This window comes from Capsaspora owczarzaki (assembly GCF_000151315.2).
Source record: "Capsaspora owczarzaki ATCC 30864 unplaced genomic scaffold supercont2.13, whole genome shotgun sequence".
Taxonomy (NCBI): domain Eukaryota; class Filasterea; order Ministeriida; family Capsasporidae; genus Capsaspora; species Capsaspora owczarzaki.
Genome location: NW_011887304.1, coordinates 501,520 through 518,592, shown reverse-complemented (window position 1 = coordinate 518,592; position 17,073 = coordinate 501,520). Strand labels below are relative to the sequence as shown.

Below are 17,073 nucleotides of genomic sequence, written 5' to 3'. Positions count from 1 at the left end.
CATGTACTACATGTTGCTGATTATTCAGTCCACACTTTTCTTTTTTTTTCCAAAAACAATGACTGTTACTGAAGGTTTGCTTTTTTTTTTTTTTTTTTTTTTTTGGCTTTTTTTTTTGGATCATGTCAAAATCTGCTGCCTTTTTTTCCATTGCATCCTCTTCCGTCCTCTTCTTCTTCCACTCACTCGCCCGCCCCATCCTGCCTGCCTGTTGCAACCCGCATTCAGATTCCCGTGCCGCGCTCGCGCAGCTCGAGACCATCCAGAGCACCAATGCAGACCTCAAGGGCGCCCGCAACCTCGAGCTGATCATCCAGCTGCTCAAGAGCCCTTTCTTCCAGTCTGTCGCCAAGGTGCGCTTTTCCTTCCACACACCCCGCCCCGCCTCCCCTCACTAAAGGCGCACCACTTGTCTGGCTCGCCACAGCACTGTCGTTGCGATCGTCGCTCCTCCCGTTTCTCGCCTTCCTCGTCGTCGCGCTCTGATCATTTCTTCTCTTTTTTTTCTTTTTTTTTTTTTGCCTTCATTTGGTCCATTTCCCCCCCCCCCTTTCCCCCGCCAACTGACCCTCCTCCTTTCCCGGATGTCTCGCTGAATCCAATCCAAGTGCTTGTCTTTGTGACATGCTCACATGACGATCGTCATTCACAAATGGATGGTTTTTTGCCACAAAAAAATCGAAAAATCAAAAAAATCAAAAAAAAATCAAAACAAGCAAAAATTCCTTCTTTTTTTTCTTCTTTTTTTTTTTTTTTATTTCAACATTGCTCTTTTGACTGCATCGTCATCGTCGTCTTCTGGGGGACTGCTCTGACGAATACGACGATGATACTCGTGGAATGATGTTCGTGATGATGTGAACGTCGTTTGGGCAGCGGGGACTGGATGGCGGATTGCGGCCGCAAAAGAGGCGTCGGAGGCCCGCCCACCTTGAAATTTAAACTTGATAGTGGCACATACAGGGTGAAGAGGGAAAGGCCACGTTATGGCACTTTGTTCCGAGCCAAGCCGAAATCTGAGGCTGGAGCGACACCACGGAGGGAGCCAAGGGAGCGGCCGCGGACGGGGATCAACGCAAAAAGCCGCTCCTCCAAACCATGTGTCATCCGCCAAACAATACTCAACCACTCTGCATCAAAGTCATCACACTCACTCAATCGCTTGCTTGTTTTTATTTCTTAAATAGGTGTACGACGCCTTCCAAACGAGTCTGCCCGCCGCTCCTGAGGCCGCGCCGACGCCCGCCGCCAACCGCGGTGGTATCACTGCCACCTCGCAAGCGGTCGAGAACGCTACAGTTGCCGCTTTCGGTGCTGGCGATGAGACCAAGGACCACCGTGTCATTGTGCTCACCAAGGGCACCCAGGGTCTTGGCTTCAACATTATGGGCGGTGCCGAGCAGAACTGCCCCATTTTTATCTCGCGCATTGCCGAAAACGGTGTCGCCTTCAAGGACGGCAACCTGAAGCGCGGCGACCAGCTTCAATCCGTCAACGGCATTGACGTGACGAAGGCGACTCACGAACGAGCAGTCGAGATTCTCAAGTCGTCTGTTGGCTCTGTCACTCTTACCGTCAAGTTCAACTTGCAAAGTGAGTTAAGGAGGGAGGGGGCGGGACACACACGCAAAAGCAACAAAATTTCTAAGCGGTTGATTTCAGGGCGAGTGCAACAACAATGGAAACTCACTCGTTTTGCTCGTGTGTCGATGTCCTTTTTTTGTCGCAGTGTTGGAGGAGCTCGAGCGCATGTTTGCCGAGAAGCGAGAGTCCATCAAGAACCCCAAGTAACAAACTCAAAATCAACCCCCCCCCCCAAACACATATACATGGCAAAAGCCGTCCTTGTCGGAGAATGAAAAGCACAGGTTGATCCGTTTGTTGATGTTTCTCCCCCAAATGTCACTTTTGAGAAAGTCTCGAATTTCACTGCGACTGAATAGTACATTTCGCTTTTTGGGGTTGTCTTCACCACGATTATGTGGTCAAATGACGGTGGCAGATTCAAATCAAGCAGGGCTTGCGGCAGAGCGGTAAAAAGGGAACTGTGCTTGAGCCAGTTTTTTTTTTCTTTTTTTTTTTCCTTTTTTTTGCTGTTTGAGCTTTTTCCAGAATGCTGTCGTATGAGAGTATGACTGAGAGACAGCGCGAGTTGTATGACCAAGTCAAGAAGGCGAGTGGACAGCTCGAGTAAGAAGAAAGCCAGGTTGATTGAGAACAGCGTGATATTGCGTGTGTACTGATACAAAGGAGGACAGCCTGGATGACAATCAGATTGGCGTTGCAGAGGCACAGGCGATTGCCGAGGCACTCAAAGTGAACACGACGCTGATTAAGATCAGGTAAGGCAGCTCACGTTGACTGTTGCCTGTGAGTGGGTGATGCAACAGAGGGCATTCAGAGTGCTCACAGGAATGGACAGTCTGCAAGAGAATCAGATTGGTGATGCTGGAGCGCAGGCGATTGCTGAAGCTCTCAGAGCGAACACGACGTTGAAGGAGCTCTTGTATGTCATCTCAGAGTGACTGATGCATGGGAGGGGGTGCGCATTCAGAATTCTCATGGATGGAGGACAGGCTGCACCTGAATCAGATTGGCGATGCTGGAGCGCAAGCGATTGCTGAGGCACTCAAAGTGAACAACACCTTGACTGATCTCTAGTAAGTCATTCACCTTTGACCGATGCTTGTAATCGAGTGAAAGGCAGAGGGCATTCAGATTGCTCACTAATGGAGGACGGACAGTTTGGATGAGAATCAGATTGGCGATGGTGGAGCGCAAGCGATTGCTGAGGCACTCAAAGCGAACGCGACGCTGTCTTATGTCCAGTAAGGCAGATCACGTTGACTGTTGCATGAGAGTGAGTGATTCCGTAGAGGGCGTGAAGAGTGCTCACTGATGGAGAGGATGGACAGCCTGAAACACAATCAGATTGGCGACGGCGGAGCCTGGGCGATTGCTGAAGCTCTCAGAGTGAACTCGACGGTGACTGTGCTCAGGTAAGGCAGATCACGTTGATTGTTGCATGAGAGTGAGTGATTCCGTAGAGGGCGTGAAGAGTGCTCACTGATGGAGAGGATGGACAGCCTGAGACACAATCAGATTGGCGACGGCGGAGCCTGGGCGATTGCTGAAGCACTCAAAGTGAACAAGACGCTGATTCGGATCAGGTAAGCCATTCGACTTTGACTGATGCATGGGAGGGGGTGCGCATTCAGAATTCTCATGGATGGAGGGAATGGATAGTCTGGATGGGAATCAGATTGGCGATGCTGGAGCGCAGGCGATTGCTGAAGCACTCAAAGTAAACACGACGTTGACTCTACTCTTGTAAGTTACGGTGTGTTGCGTGTCTCGAACATTGAGCCATACCTTGCTACGTTGTCATCCCGCTCACTTTGAGCCACAGTCTATCGCGTAATTGCTTTGGCGTCTTTGGTTCTCAAGCGATCGATGAGGCATGCAAAGGCAAAAGTGGATTTCAGCTTTTGTAAGTTTGTTCTTGCCAATCACAGACGTTGATGGTCAGACAATGTTCCTCCCACCGATGGAGTGGTCACTGACTGATCATGCCTCGCTTGTTCGTTTCACAGCCTCCGCGATCAGATCAACCCACTTGCGTTTTCCTTCCTTCCGCGATTGGCGAGTGCTGAAGACATCCAAGCAGTTCTCGGCATGCTGACCGGCGGGTTGGAGCTGGAGAATCAGCCCGCATCTCTTCCAACACTACCAACCGAGATGGCCGACCTTATCATGGACAAGGCACATTACTGGCAAGGCGTGGAGAAAATCAAACGAGAGGACTTTGATGTCGATACCCTGAAAGTCACTATGCCTCAAGGAAATTCAATTCGAGTCAAAACAATTCAAGTGCTTCGTGACTGGAGCGAGCGTCCCAAGCACACCGACGACGGTGCTTTCGATTTGACTGTCCGAGATGAACAAGGTGCTGTTCGGCACGAGTGTACTGTGCACCCGACTTTTGTCGAGTCGAACCTTGCGCTTGCGACCATCTGGCCAGCGAGTACTCCCATCCTCCGACAAATGCGCGAGGACTGGGAAGTTCAAGTTCGACCCACGTTTCCCCGAGATGTGCTATTTGAAAGGCTTTATGTCGGATATGTCTAAATTCAGTGATCACAAAGCGCTCCTTGGACGCACACATTTAAAGTTCTCGCAGCAGTTTCGAAAGGCAATACCTCGCTGGTCGGCCACCAGTCCACCTCGCCCTTTCATTCCAACAGGTGAAAAGCACACTACTGTAGCTCATCTACCACTTGTTTTCACTTTTGTTCGAATTCGTAGACCCGTTCGAACGAGCATTCTGCTGTACTTGCTCCTACAAAATCCCATGTTTTCAAAAAGAAAAAGAAAAAAGCTGATCCTCCTTGGTCCTCGTGCTCTGAGCGCTGCTTCCTTCAGCACAGATCTGTGTCGATGCCATGTTTTGTAGTTCGTTGTATTGCTCACTCTTTTGATCATCTCCTTGCTTGACTTGAGAGCAAAGTTCAGTCTTCCTTTTTCTTTGCTTTCGTCTTTTTTTTTTTTCTTTTTTTTTTTTTTTTCATTCTGAATCATTGTGAGTGTCGCTTGGCTTTTTTTTTTTTTTTTTTTTCTGTTCATTGCCCTTTTGTTGCCCGCGCGCCTCGCACTTTCCACACCCTCCGCCTCCGCTGCAGCGCCCCCCCTCTCACCGACGCACCAAAGCGACTCGCTATCCGCTTGCTCCGAGAGCCGACGCGAGTAGCGCAGCGGCAAAAGCGGCCAAAGCGGCCAAAGCGGCAAAAGCGGAGGCAGGCCAAAAAAAAAAAAACCTTAAACTCATCTTTTTCTTTCTTTTTTTTTTGCGTTTTGTTGTTTGCGGCTTTCTTTCCTTGTGCCTTCATCCGACTGCTGCCTTCCGTGTGCTGGTGTGATTCCTTCAGCTGAAGGTGGTTCGCGGCTGTTCTGCGGCGTGTTTGTGCTTCAACCACAAACTGACGACCCATATGAATCCATTGAAATTCGAAAAGCCCGAAAACGGTCGCTTTCTGAGCTCGGTTTTTTTTTAATCTTTTTTTTTTTTCAAGGCTTTGGGGTCGCTTTTCGTTCTGCTGTCATAGAAAGCCGTGCATAGCGCATGTAGACCCAGAGCGACTTGCCTCAACCGCGGGCTCGGAGGCGAGAGTGGTCTGAGGACAAAGCCGCTTGATCAAAAAAAAAAAAAAAACAGACTTCTGATTGTTTTTTCTTTTTTTTTTTTTTTCTTTTTTCTTTTTTCGTTTTCCCTCTTTCCCCTCTTTTATTTGACTCTTGTGAGAGGGGGGGGGGAATGTCTCTCGTTGGTGGTGTGATTGCATCCTTCGCGCATCTTGGCTTATGGTCGTCTTGCATCCCGACGCTCAGTTCCTTCCATGCGGCACCCTTTTTCGTTTTTCGTGGGTGTTTGTGCGTGGTTTTTTTTTTTTTTTTCCTTTCCCCCCTCCCCGTCCATCACTTCATCTCGATCTTGGTCGCACAGTATTCACTCACTATTTGGCATGTCACTTTTGTTTTTGTTATGCTTTGCTTTGTTTTTTTTTTTTTTGTTTTTTTTCAACTTTGACAGAACTCTCCCTCTCTCTCTCTTTCTCGCTTCCTTCAAGTTCACATTTCTATTTTGGCGTGCGAAGATGGCTTCGCCTCGCATCCGACTGGCAATGCTGCCTGTGGCCGCGTTGTTGGTCGTGTGTCTGCTGCTGCTGGTCACGCCGTCGCATGCGGCGTACCCGGCCTGGATGCCCGAGTTTGTTTCTCCCGCACTCATTGAAAAGGCTACCTACAAGTCGAATCCGACCAACTGGACAATGGCTCACAATTTCGAAACAGTCCGTCTGGCTGGCGGGCTGTACGAGCAAGACCGTGCGGTCATTGACGATTTACTGGTCGAGCATCCTGCTTCCTCCGAGCAAGCAGTCCAGTGCGTCGCCTCCGTCCTCACCTTCGAGCAAGTGGCCGAAACTATGACATCCATCTACGCGGACTGGATTGCTGCAGTGTCGAGTGCCGTGTCTGCACACGCTGACAACCCGGTCGCTGCTAAAGCTGCCGTTGCTGCGCTCTTGCCTCTTCGCGCCGACATTTGCTTGGATGTCAACACGTTTACAGGCTTGGTGCTCGACGCCCCTGTCGCGCTGCCCAACGACTTGACGCTCGCGCTGCTGTATCAGCTCCCGTCCGAAATTCGCGTCATCAACCTGCGCGCCGAGGCGCTGCCAGTCAATTTCGGTCGGATCGCTGGCAATTCCCACGGCATTCTGATTCAGCCAACCTTCCAGGGACTGCCAAACTCCCACGCTGGTGACGTGCTCCAGGCTGTGCCGGCTGTTGGCGGTTTTCCCGACGGCGCCGGCAGCGCTACTGCTGCCGCGCGCATTGTGTTTTCCCACCTCGCCTTCACGGATTGCCCCAGCGTGTGCATTTTGGCCAATAACAACACGGTGACGGACGCGGTCTTGTCCGAATCCGTGCTGTCGTTCAACTCGGCTCTGGCCGATGCAGCCTTGAGCATTGAGGTCCCCAACACCGCGGGCGATGTTGTTACTGTGGTGCTGCCCACAACGGCTCCTGGCTCGAGCCGCACGTTGCCACCGGCCCTGGAAGTCTTCATCCGTGGCTGCGAGTTTGGTCTGGACGGCGGATCTGGTGTCCACGCGTCTGACGTGTGGCGCGGTGTCCTTGTCGAAGACTCGTTCTTCTCGCTCTTGGGAGCTGGCGTTCCGCGTGTGTTGACCACGGCGACTTTTGCTCTCACCTTTGGCAAGTGGCCTGTAGCCACGCTCGAGCGCTCTGCCCACTGGGCTGATCAGGCCCCCCTGCATGTGGTTGTTCGCAACTCTGAGTTTTTCGGGGTTGCGGGTCTGGTTGCGAACGCCCCTGTTCACACACTTGTGCGGGACTCGACCTTTGCGGCGTCTGGTGTCTTCCAGTCGGGCATTTCGTTGACCGTGGCCAACTGCGCTTTCTCGGACACGAAGACACTGCCCACTCTGCCATCGAATGGCATTGAAGCTTGGGGCTACTCGCACGTGTTCATCCTGAATTCGACCTTCACCGACCTCGTGGTCCGCAATGCGCATCTCGCCCTCCCGCCAGACTCGTTCGAGAGAGTCTATCGCTCGCCTGTTTCCATCAAGACGCAAGATCACATGCTGACTATTATCGATGAGTGCGTGTTTACTCGCTGCACCGCTTGGGAGGACCTGAGCTATGGTGGCGGTGTTTCGCTCAGTCCTCGCGGTGATGCCATCTCTGGCATTTTCAACACAAGGTTTGAATCCACATCCGCACAACACGGCGGCGCCATCCGCTTGGGTGAGCCGCACCGTAGAAGCTTTTACACCAAGGATTTCATCTTGCCGCTCGTGACCGTGAGCAACTGCGTTTTCGAATCCGTCCGCGGATATTCCGCGATTTTCTCCACAGACAGGTTCGAGTTGCGCACCATCAACTGCCAGTTCTTGAACACCCTTATGCGTGGCTCGGCCGAGTTTGAGCTGCGTGCGATTGTCCACATCCAGTTCCAGGGTGTCTTCTTCCGGCCTCTCACATATGTCTCGTACGACGATGTTATTTCAGGAACGACCTATGCGCCACCTGCTGGGCAGATTGCCGTCGCCGGGGATGTCGGCTTCCGCAACGTTCTGGTTCAATGGGGGATGCCTAACAGATATACCAGCGTCGGCGTCACAGGCGCCAAAGACTTTGCGCCTTCTGTGGTCATCAAAATCCCCGAGTTCTGGCCGTTCGCCCCTAAAATCGCCTCCAACGACCAAGGATTCCCTCCCGCTGTGCTCGCCAAGAATTCCGCCTCTGTCCAAACTCGCGATGAGTTTTGTCAACGCTGTTTAACCTTCTTCCAATGCGACACCGCTGGCTGCGGCGACCCGGCAATTGAGCGAATTGTTGCCTCTGCAGCATCTGCGTCCGCGGCGGCCGCGTCGGCCAGTGCGGCACGCACACGCCCCCATTCCTACCCTCCTGTCAAGCCTGCCTCCCTTGTTGTGCCGGTGCCGCTGCCTTCTGGCGCTGTGTTTGTGTTTAACACGCCTGCTGACAGCGCATCTGCCAACCAAGCACTTTCGCGGGCATCGCCAACGTTTGCTCCCGTCATCACGCGTCGCATCCCCAGGAATCGCACCATTGTTCTTCCTGAAGAACAAGCTGCGCAGCAGCAGCAGCAGCTCAATGTGCAGCTCAATGCGCAAACCAGTTCCCAGACGAACGCTGCTGCCGCCGAGCTACTACACTCCAACACTGCTCAATACACTTTGGTGATCGGAATTGCCTGCGCCGCTGTTGTGGTCACTACCACGGGCTTCCTCCTGAAGCGTCGCTTTGCCAAATCGTCGAGTCGGCCTGGCCCTGCGGGCAAGCGTATCTTGCCAAAGCCGCCCAAAGCCGCAACCGCTCCGACGGCCGAAGGAGGCAATCCTCTTGTCGCAACAGCTTTCACCTCCCTCTCGGTTGCCTCCAGTTCGGCTGCAGCGCATGAGCCCGCCATCATGGACCCGCCAGTTCAGCCAGCCAAGCCTGAGCTTTCCGTGAATGGGTCGACCTCCTCGCTCGCCATGCCCCTGCCACCAGTGTCGAAGCGTGATGTCTTCATTTCGATTGGCGCGGACAAGTACCAGCATTTGCCTTGCCTCGCACTGGCGAAAGCCGACGCTGACTCTATGGCTCGTCAATTTGAGGACTTTAACGAGTATACTGTCGTGAAGATTGCCGACCCCACCAAAGATGTCATGGAGCAGGTGCTCAGTCGAAATTGGTCAATGCCCAAACGGCCTGACACGATCGTCGTCTTTTTTGCCGGCCATGGCGTCATTCGCGATGGTGTGACCTACCTTGTTCCCTGCGATGCCAAATTGACGCCAGACAACATCCCCGAGACTTGTATCAGCACGCAGCAAGTACTTGAGCTGCTTGGTAGCTCCAAACCCAGAAATATCGTGCTGCTGCTTGATGCTTGCCGCGAACAGCCGGAGGGCTCGGGCGCGGCACCGCTTGCCCTGCAAGAATCGTTGAAAAAGTCGTCGTACGGCACGCTCATCAGCTTTGCGACTATCCCAGGTGAATTTGCCTTTGAAGGCCACCGCACCAACAGCCACTACACTTCAGCATTGCTCGCTCAACTTCGAAGCGATCCCCCAAAGACCATCAGCGACGTGCTCCAGAATGTTCGCTCGCGCGTTCTGAACCTGTCATCTGGCAAGCAGAGCCCTTATTACATTTCCACCCTGACTGAAGAAGCGCCCATCTACTTTCACAACCCGCAGCATCGCTCTCAGTCGTCGCAAACGGCTGCTGCGGCTGTTGCAGCGCGCTACCCGTCTGCAGGCGCTTCTGTCGCCGCCCATCCCTCGGCAGCAGCAGCAGGGCAGCCAGTGCTGGTTCCAGTTTATTCGTCGCACATGTCTGTCAACTCGGCTCACGCTGCGTATCGCGGGCAGCAGTATGTTTCCGCCTCGTCGTGGAACTATGATCCGTTTGCGCAGCAGCTGAATCCGCAGTCGTTTGCCTATGCCTTCGGGCCGTTCGGCCCGCCACCGCAGCCTCCGGTTCCTCCCACCGCGCCACACCACCAGCGACATCCCGCCTTCCTGGCCAGAGACACCATCTGCTCGAGCAGGGGGAGTCCAAGTCTACCTAGTCCAAGTCTACCTTCTCCAGTACCATGGATGATGATGATTATCATGACGATGATGAGGATGATGATGATGATGATGATGATGATGATGAATCCGATCACTCTGGTGATCTCGCACTGGTGCAACCCAGGGCGAATCGATTTCGCGCTTTTGCCGCTTGAACGAATGGAACCTGAAGGCGCTCGGCTACTTTGATGCATCCAAATCTGAGCCTCTCAGTGCCTCTGCTGCGGTCGACTCGGCCGCTCAGCAGCAGGGAGAGCTTTGTTAATAATTGGGCGACGTGTTCGTCGTCCTGCTTTGTTGTGTTTTGTTTGTTGTTTGCTTTTTTTGGTCTGTTTTGAGAATGTCTGGCTCCCTTCTTTTCGTCCTTCGTTGATGGGGGTTTGTTTAGAAGCAACGTTGCTGTCGATTCTGCGATGTTGTGGGGATTTCGCTGATTTTACTGTATTCGCCTCAATAGAGCTGATAATCCCCTCGATTTATAATTTCCACTGAATTACTGCGATTCTCGATCTACCGAGTCGAGTTGGGTCACTCATAGGGCTCACTCTTTGTTTGTTGCATGCAGTTGTTGGACTTGTTCCCGCCCAATCTTGAACGCGAGCATCGCAGTGGACTGGACGCCGCGTCCCGCGCAACGCTGCACACGCTGCGCCACTCGCCGATTGCCACGTACGCAGGTGCATCGTCCACCCTTGTGTGCGGACCAGCTCAAAGGTACCCGAGCAAAAGAGAGAAGCGTGAATCGAGAATGCCACAAAGCGCGCGCGCTTCAAGTTGCAAGCAAAAAACGTTGCTGGTGCTCGTTCTTCGTTCTGGTGGACTTGGGTTTTTGTGTCTGCTGCTCACCGTGTTTGCCAAACTCTTCTGCTGTATGAATCTGTTGTGTTGCTGTCGGTGCCCCAAAAAAAAAAAAAAAAAAAAACAAGCGGCAAAACGTACCTGCTCTTCAGCTACGCAACGCGACTCGCCGCTCAAGGGCGCGATGTCGTCTTCCTCTGTCCGGATCGCGATCGGCTGAGGGCCGTGCTGCCGTTCCTCGAGCATGTGGTCACAGCCGCAGCGCGCGACGCGAGCTCGGACTCGCTGGGGGTCAGCTCCACGACGACTGGAGACTCGGCCGCTCAGAACGCGGGTGTGGCACCAGTCACATTCGATCAGATTCTGAAGCGAATTCACATCAAGTGAGCCATTTGCGCCATCGTTTGTTTGTTTGCTGAAGAGGTGGTGTTGAGATTTCGTTCACCTTGAATGGCTGTGTGTGGTTTTTGAACTCAGGTACATTGTCACGTCCGCCAAGCTCCGATGCTTCTTGGCTTCAGCGCACATGACAAACGAGCCAGCATCCGTTGTGATTGTTGATGACTATCTTGCGTTCTTTGGCGACGCCAACAAGACAGTGCGTAATCATCCGCTGGCGGTGGTGGTTGTGCAGTTATTTGTTTTGGGCCTTTGCGTCTCACAGCTGCACTGTCCAGACACAAACACTCTCCCATGCTGTCGCCAAGACGTCTGCGTTATTGGTCGAGACTTGCAACTATCTGACCTCGTAAGGAATCGCAAGGCCTGTGTTTTGGTTGCTTTCAATGTTCACTTTTGAGGTTTTTTACTTTTTTGGCTCAGAACTCATCCGGCACAGCCCACTACGCTGCTGGTCGCGGATTCGCTTCTTCGCCTGGTTCTGCCTCCGCCTGCGCTTGTCGAGTTGCTCGAGCGGTGGTTTCCGTTGGTGGTTCAGCTCGGGTGTACGTGCTGTTGACGATTTCCACGACTTTTTTAGGCGTCTCCATCGTTCTCACTCACTCATGACTGCGTGTTGGATTGAATTTTTTTCGCAGTACAATCACAAGCGCAATCCCAGTCGCTGCCACCGGCTGCTGGCCTCACCCACCATTCCATGACCGTTCTCCGCGTCAACAAGCACGACGATCCGTTTGGCACTGCGTTGCATTTCACACTCTCCGCGAACGGGCTTTCGCTCGCCAATGCCGCGATGCGGTCCCCGCCATAGTAGATGCAACAAGACTCGAGGCGTCTTGCATTTTTTATTTATTCATGAGCAGCATGAACAACGGAGAACGGCAATCTATGAATTTGGGGGTTTTGCACAACCAACCCAACGAAACCCCCGAATTGTCATGTTTCCATCACTGCATCGAATTGTCACGTCGTTATGGATTGTGTTGCAGTCTTTTTGTTTTTGTTTCTATCGAAAATCCACCACAAAAAAACAACCATGTCCAAGCTTGAAGTTGTCGTTGGCACACTGTCCGATCTCAAGGACGGCGAGTACGTCGGTTGATTGGAGGCTCCGTTGCGCGCTTGCACTGAGTCGCCATCCATCATCATGAACACCATCATCATGACCACCACCATCATCATCATCATGCTCATCATCATCATCATCATCATCCTGTTGCCAGCCGACTCCGCTTGAACCGCTTTTCAGTTGAGCGCGTCGTCCAACAAAACGAGCTCCAATTTCGCTGCTCCTTCTCTGCTCTGCCACACTCACTCCTGCACACTCACTCCTGATGCAAACTGCATTTCGTCCGCAGTGCACAAAGCGCGCAGAGTTCCGTTGCAGCGGAGGTTTCGACACTTGAGCGCAACAAAAACGAAAACAGTTCAAAATTCAATGGGAAAACAAAAAAAAAAAAAAAAAAAAAAAAAAAAAAAAAAAAAAAAAAAAAAAAAAAAAAAAAAAAGAGGAAACAAATGGTTGGTCGATGATTTTTATTCCGCTTTTGTTTGGACTGTTTTTGTGTGTTTTGCGATGTTGAGCTGCGAAAATGCAAAAAATCAGGGGAGGTGGAAAAATGGATGGCAAAGATTATGAGCAACAGAGTTGGAGTGAAAAAAACGAGAGAGAGAGAGAAAGAGAAAGAGTGATGAAGAGAGAGATGGGAAAACACACTCGGAGAAATCTAAGTACTCTGAGACCAGAGAACGAGAACGAGAATGTGGAGCAATAGGAGGACTTTGAGGATGTTGTGTGGAGAGCATTGAGCTTCTGTGACTAGGTTCTGGCACGATCGCACCATTTGAATTCAAGGGATGAACATCGAACTGAACAAATTTGGGCTGGTTCCGAAACCTGTGAAACTTATCGTTTGTTGTAAAAAAACTCAACTCAATGTAGGATGAAAGAAGTCGCGGTCGGCGAAGGCAAGGCACTCCTGGTCAACCAGAAGGGCGTCTATTCGGCCATCGGACACGCGTGCTCGCACTATGGCGCTCCGTTGAAGAACGGCGTTCTGCACAACGGCCATGTTCGCTGCCCTTGGCACGGCGCTTGCTTCAATGTCACGACAGGTGACATTGAGGATTTCCCTGGCCTGGATGGTGTGAAGAAGTTTGATGTAAGTGCCCAGCGTTGGTTTTGTGGACAAATGTCCTCAAAGAGATTGACTTGGCGCGCTTGTTTCGTTCATTCCAACTCGCGCAGGTTCGCATCGAAGGCGAGAACGTCGTGCTCTCGACCACCGAAGAAGAGATCAAGAGCGGATCGAAGCGCACCCATACCATGTGCCCTCGCGACCAGGCAGACGCTCGCGTCGTTTTGATTCTTGGCGGTGGCCCTGCTGGTGCTTCTGCTGTCGAGTCGCTGCGTCAGTCCGGCTTTGCGGGTACGAGGGCACAATCTACTCTGAAGGTGTGCTTGTAGCGTCACACAAACGAAAAACTAACCGAATAATATCTGTATGTGTGCGTTTTTCTGCTTGCAGGACGCATCGTGCTGATTAGCAAGGAGACCCACCTGCCGTACGACCGCACCAAGCTGAGCAAGACACCTGGCGTGGCTGCTGATTCGATTGCTCTGCGTAGCAAGGACTTTTATGCCCAGCACGGCATCGAGCTGCTGCTCGGCGTTTCCGTCACCGAATTGGCCGCCGATGCCAAGACTGCTACGCTCAGCGACGGCCAGGTTCTCAAGTACGACTTTGCCATCGTTGCCACTGGCTCCTCGTAAGTTCTTGTTTCCACAACAAAAAAAACGAGTGTTGCGTGGATGACAATTGTCACTCACCATTGTTTTGTTTTGTTTTGTTTTGTTTTGTTTGATTTCTGAATAGCCCCCGCATCCTCAATGTGCCCGGCTCCACCTCCAAGGGTGTCCACGTCCTCCGCTCGCCCGAAGATTCCGCCGCCTTTGCTGCGGACGCCGAGAACAAGAACGTCGTCATTGTGGGCTCGTCGTTCATTGGCATGGAAGCTGCCGCCGCGATTGCCAAGAAGGCCGCGTCCGTGACCGTCCTGGGCCTCGAGGCGCCCTTCTCCCGCGTGTTTGGCGAGAAGGTGGGCGCGGCCGTCGCCAAGCTGCACACTGACAACAACATCAAGATTGTCACCTCAGCCGCTGGCGTCAAGTCGATCAACACTGGCGCCGACGGTGGCATCACTGGCGTCGAGCTGGCCGATGGCACTGTTCTCCCTGGCCAGGTTGTGCTGTTTGGCGTTGGCGTGCAACTCAACACACAGTTTGTCAAGGCTGGCGCTGGCGTCACTGTCAACCCGGATGGCTCGATTTCGGTCGACAAGTTCGGCCACGCTGGCAACGGTCTGTACGTGGCCGGAGATGTTGCCCGCTTCCCGTACAAGTACAGCGCCAGCGGCTCGGCTGCAGTTCGCATCGAGCATTTCCAGGTTGCCGAGCGCCTCGGCAGCATCGTCGGCAAGAACATTGCTGGCAAGGCCACCGAGATTGACACGGTGCCGTTCTTCTGGACGGCGCACTATGGCAAGTCTGTTCGCTATGCCGGCTACGCTGACAAGCCAGACGAAATCATCATCCATGGCGACCTCTCCGCCCCCAAGTTTGCCGCATTCTACGTCAAGGACGGTGCGATTGTGGCTGCCGCAAGTCTCGCCGCCGACCCCGTTGTTGCTCGCTTTGCCTCGCTCCTCAGCACCCAGCAGCTGCCGACCCCCGCCCAAGTCCGCGACCGTGCTGCTGGTGCCGAGTGGACGTTCACCTTCTAAACGAGGTTGTTTCGGTTTTTGGTTGTAGCTGCTCTTTCCTTGGTGTGTCCTGGCGTTTGAAAAGCCTGTCTCTCAATTATGCTTTTTTCGATTTACTGTTGTCTACTTCTACATCATAGTTTCCATGTGACGGACAGCTCGATAAGTTGCGATGAACCAGCCTAAATGAGAATGACTGGAAAAAAAAATCAGTCCCTTTTTTTTTTTTTTTGTTTGATTCTTGTTCTTTGCAACCATGGACGACGATGACTTTATGGATGACGACGGTGGCGAAGAGGACTACGGCTTGGAATACGAGAGCGACGAAGGCTCGGAGCCGGACGTCGACCTTGAGAACCAGTTGAGTTGCAATGGTCTTGGCTGGCGCTTTCCCGCCAATCTACAGTGTTCGACAACCCGACCCGACGACTGTCGCTGCACGTCGCGGTGGTTTTTGGGGTCAAGGAAGATCCCCTCAGCGTTGGTGTTTGGGGCTTGGGTTTTGGGAAGGGGGGGGGCCCTTGGTCAGTTCGGCTGCTCTGTCGTTCTTTGCGACCGAGTGACGAGATCTCGACTCGCTCTCTCCGTCCTCTGTCTCTGCGCGCGCGTGTTGCCTTGTTCGCTGTTCGAGTGGAAGTCGGGCTTTTGCTTCGTGTCAGCTTGACTGACTGACGTGCTTGGGTCGAGTACGAACGAGAGACCGAGAGTGAACGAGCATTGAGAAAATTCAATCTCAGCACCAACGTCACCGCACTCAACAGGAACCAAAAGACAGTCACTATGGAGACTTTGCCCAGTGGAAAATATGGCACAGAGTGATAAAAAAAAAACAGCAACAACAAGAAATTGCGAAAAGCTGAGCGGTTTGGAACAATCGTCTGAAAATTTAGCCAAAATCTGAGAATTCTTTGTCTGAGCTTTCCATATTGTCACGATGCATCTCTCTCTGACGGTTGGACACATCTGAATCACAGGTACTACAACTCGAAGGCGTTGAAGGACTCGGAACCCAGGGACGCGCTCGAGTCGTTCGAACAGGTGCTCACGCTGGAGGGCGACACACAGGGCGAGTGGGGCTTCAAGGCGCTCAAGCAGATGGTCAAGCTGAACTTTCGGCTGGGCAAGCACCAGGCCATGATGAAAAAGTACAGACAGCTGCTGACTTACATCAAGTCGGCCGTGACGCGAAACTACTCGGAGAAGAGCATCAACTCGATTCTCGACTACATTTCCGTCTCCAACCAAATGGACGTGCTGCAAGAGTTCTACGAGACCACCCTGGAGACACTGCGAGAGGCGCGCAACGACCGTCTCTGGTTCAAGACCAACCTCAAGCTCGGCAAGCTGTACTTTGACCGCGAGGAGTTTGGGCGATTGACCAAGATTCTCAAGCAGCTGCACGAGTCGTGCCAGAACGAAGATGGCTCGGAAGATCAAAAGAAGGGCACTCAGCTTCTTGAGATTTACGCCCTCGAAATCCAAATGTACACTGCACAGAAGAACACGAAAAAGCTCAAGGCGCTGTACGAGCGCTCGCTCCGCGTCAAGTCCGCCATCCCTCATCCGCTCATCATGGGCGTCATCCGCGAGTGTGGTGGCAAGATGCATCTCGGCGAAGGCGCTTGGGCTGAGGCCAACCAAGACTTTTTCGAGGCCTTCAAGAACTACGACGAGTCCGGCTCGTCGCGCCGCATCCAGTGCCTCAAGTACCTCGTGCTGGCCAACATGCTGATGCAGTCCGAGATCAACCCTTTCGACTCGCAAGAAGCCAAGCCCTACAAGAACGATCCTGAAATTCTCGCAATGACAAACCTCGTGTCGGCCTACCAGCGCAACGACATTGCCGAGTTTGAAAAGATTCTGCGCGATAACAAGAAGAACATTATGGATGATCCATTCGTTCGTGCCTATGTTGAGGTACAGTGTGAATGTGTTTCAGTGAGGGTTTGGTTAACCAGTTTTCTTGCTAGTTTTTCTCATGCAATCTTTGTTTTGCTTTTTTTTTGCTCTGTTGTTTGCCTTGCATTGATGCAGGATTTGCTCAAAAACATTCGAACGCAAGTCTTGATCAAGGTCATCAAGCCCTACACGCGAATCGGCCTGCCATTCATCTGCTCAGAGTTGAACATTTCTTTGGCCGAGGTGGAGCACCTGCTCGTCTCGCTCATTCTCGATCAGCAAATCGCTGGCCATATCGATCAGGTCAATCAGCTGCTCGTGTTGGACCAGCAGTCCCTTCGCCAGGGCACACAAAAGTTTGTGGCGGTCGACAAGTGGGTCCGAAATCTGACCACGCTTCACTCGTCGCTGATCGGCAAGGCATAACGTTTGAGTTGTGCATGTGTTGGTCGTACTGCCAGTGTTGATTTTTATTGCTTTCGTCTGTGATTTTACCGCTCGTATCTTGTTCAAATGCAAGCAACTCGTTGAACAAAATGGC

General features: G+C 52.5%; 5 protein-coding genes and 1 pseudogene across 6 annotated transcripts; all 6 read left to right on the top strand.

The window, feature by feature from the left end:
• Positions 1-29: 29 nt before the first annotated feature.
• Positions 30-1,934, top strand: CAOG_07087 (veli-PA). The gene is made up of 4 exons (XM_004343761.2): positions 30-74; positions 229-353; positions 1,188-1,593; positions 1,730-1,934. Exons 1-4 carry the CDS (start codon positions 59-61, stop codon positions 1,789-1,791), a joined length of 609 nt encoding a protein of 202 aa, XP_004343811.1. The 5' UTR covers positions 30-58; the 3' UTR covers positions 1,792-1,934.
• A 148-nt stretch (positions 1,935-2,082) lies between these two features.
• Positions 2,083-4,157, top strand: CAOG_07086 (hypothetical protein). The gene is made up of 10 exons (XM_004343760.2): positions 2,083-2,190; positions 2,259-2,342; positions 2,423-2,506; positions 2,577-2,660; positions 2,745-2,828; positions 2,916-2,999; positions 3,087-3,170; positions 3,247-3,330; positions 3,410-3,490; positions 3,594-4,157. The coding sequence occupies exons 1-10, from the start codon at positions 2,114-2,116 to the stop codon at positions 4,126-4,128; spliced, it is 1,281 nt and encodes a 426-aa protein (XP_004343810.1). The 5' UTR covers positions 2,083-2,113; the 3' UTR covers positions 4,129-4,157.
• Positions 4,158-4,535: 378 nt separating this feature from the next.
• On the top strand, positions 4,536-9,844 carry CAOG_07085 (hypothetical protein; annotated as a pseudogene; the record flags this gene model as incomplete). Its single annotated transcript has 2 exons — positions 4,536-4,579; positions 5,588-9,844.
• Positions 9,845-10,046: 202 nt separating this feature from the next.
• On the top strand, positions 10,047-11,816 carry CAOG_07084 (hypothetical protein; the record flags this gene model as incomplete). Its single annotated transcript, XM_004343758.2, has 7 exons — positions 10,047-10,052; positions 10,240-10,388; positions 10,601-10,855; positions 10,950-11,070; positions 11,150-11,220; positions 11,295-11,416; positions 11,510-11,816. 7 exons carry the CDS (start codon positions 10,047-10,049, stop codon positions 11,680-11,682), a joined length of 897 nt encoding a protein of 298 aa, XP_004343808.2. The 3' UTR covers positions 11,683-11,816.
• Positions 11,817-11,873: 57 nt separating this feature from the next.
• Positions 11,874-14,851, top strand: CAOG_07083 (disulfide oxidoreductase). The gene is made up of 5 exons (XM_004343757.2): positions 11,874-11,960; positions 12,814-13,033; positions 13,120-13,300; positions 13,400-13,640; positions 13,748-14,851. The coding sequence occupies exons 1-5, from the start codon at positions 11,908-11,910 to the stop codon at positions 14,652-14,654; spliced, it is 1,602 nt and encodes a 533-aa protein (XP_004343807.1). The 5' UTR covers positions 11,874-11,907; the 3' UTR covers positions 14,655-14,851.
• A 10-nt stretch (positions 14,852-14,861) lies between these two features.
• CAOG_07082 (COP9 signalosome complex subunit 2) lies at positions 14,862-17,072 on the top strand. Its single transcript, XM_004343756.2, has 3 exons — positions 14,862-14,993; positions 15,608-16,550; positions 16,668-17,072. Exons 1-3 carry the CDS (start codon positions 14,890-14,892, stop codon positions 16,956-16,958), a joined length of 1,338 nt encoding a protein of 445 aa, XP_004343806.1. The 5' UTR covers positions 14,862-14,889; the 3' UTR covers positions 16,959-17,072.
• Position 17,073: the final 1 nt, after the last annotated feature.

What these genes read in the sequence shown, in the direction of transcription:
- CAOG_07087 (XM_004343761.2), top strand. An exon ending in TCTTCCAGTCTGTCGCCAAG is followed by an intron (nt 354 to 1,187) that starts GTGCGCTTTTCC and finishes TTTCTTAAATAG; the next exon opens with GTGTACGACGCCTTCCAAAC. An exon ending in CGTCAAGTTCAACTTGCAAA is followed by an intron (nt 1,594 to 1,729) that starts GTGAGTTAAGGA and finishes TTTTTGTCGCAG; the next exon opens with TGTTGGAGGAGCTCGAGCGC.
- CAOG_07086 (XM_004343760.2), top strand. Translation starts at nt 2,114, where the DNA reads ATGCTGTCGTATGAGAGTATGACTGAGAGACAGCGCGAGTTGTATGAC. An exon ending in AAGGCGAGTGGACAGCTCGA is followed by an intron (nt 2,191 to 2,258) that starts GTAAGAAGAAAG and finishes AAAGGAGGACAG; the next exon opens with CCTGGATGACAATCAGATTG. An exon ending in AAAAGTGGATTTCAGCTTTT is followed by an intron (nt 3,491 to 3,593) that starts GTAAGTTTGTTC and finishes TTCGTTTCACAG; the next exon opens with CCTCCGCGATCAGATCAACC.
- CAOG_07083 (XM_004343757.2), top strand. Translation starts at nt 11,908, where the DNA reads ATGTCCAAGCTTGAAGTTGTCGTTGGCACACTGTCCGATCTCAAGGAC. An exon ending in TCCGATCTCAAGGACGGCGA is followed by an intron (nt 11,961 to 12,813) that starts GTACGTCGGTTG and finishes AACTCAATGTAG; the next exon opens with GATGAAAGAAGTCGCGGTCG. An exon ending in ATCGTTGCCACTGGCTCCTC is followed by an intron (nt 13,641 to 13,747) that starts GTAAGTTCTTGT and finishes ATTTCTGAATAG; the next exon opens with CCCCCGCATCCTCAATGTGC.
- CAOG_07082 (XM_004343756.2), top strand. Translation starts at nt 14,890, where the DNA reads ATGGACGACGATGACTTTATGGATGACGACGGTGGCGAAGAGGACTAC. An exon ending in GACGTCGACCTTGAGAACCA is followed by an intron (nt 14,994 to 15,607) that starts GTTGAGTTGCAA and finishes TCTGAATCACAG; the next exon opens with GTACTACAACTCGAAGGCGT. An exon ending in TCGTTCGTGCCTATGTTGAG is followed by an intron (nt 16,551 to 16,667) that starts GTACAGTGTGAA and finishes GCATTGATGCAG; the next exon opens with GATTTGCTCAAAAACATTCG.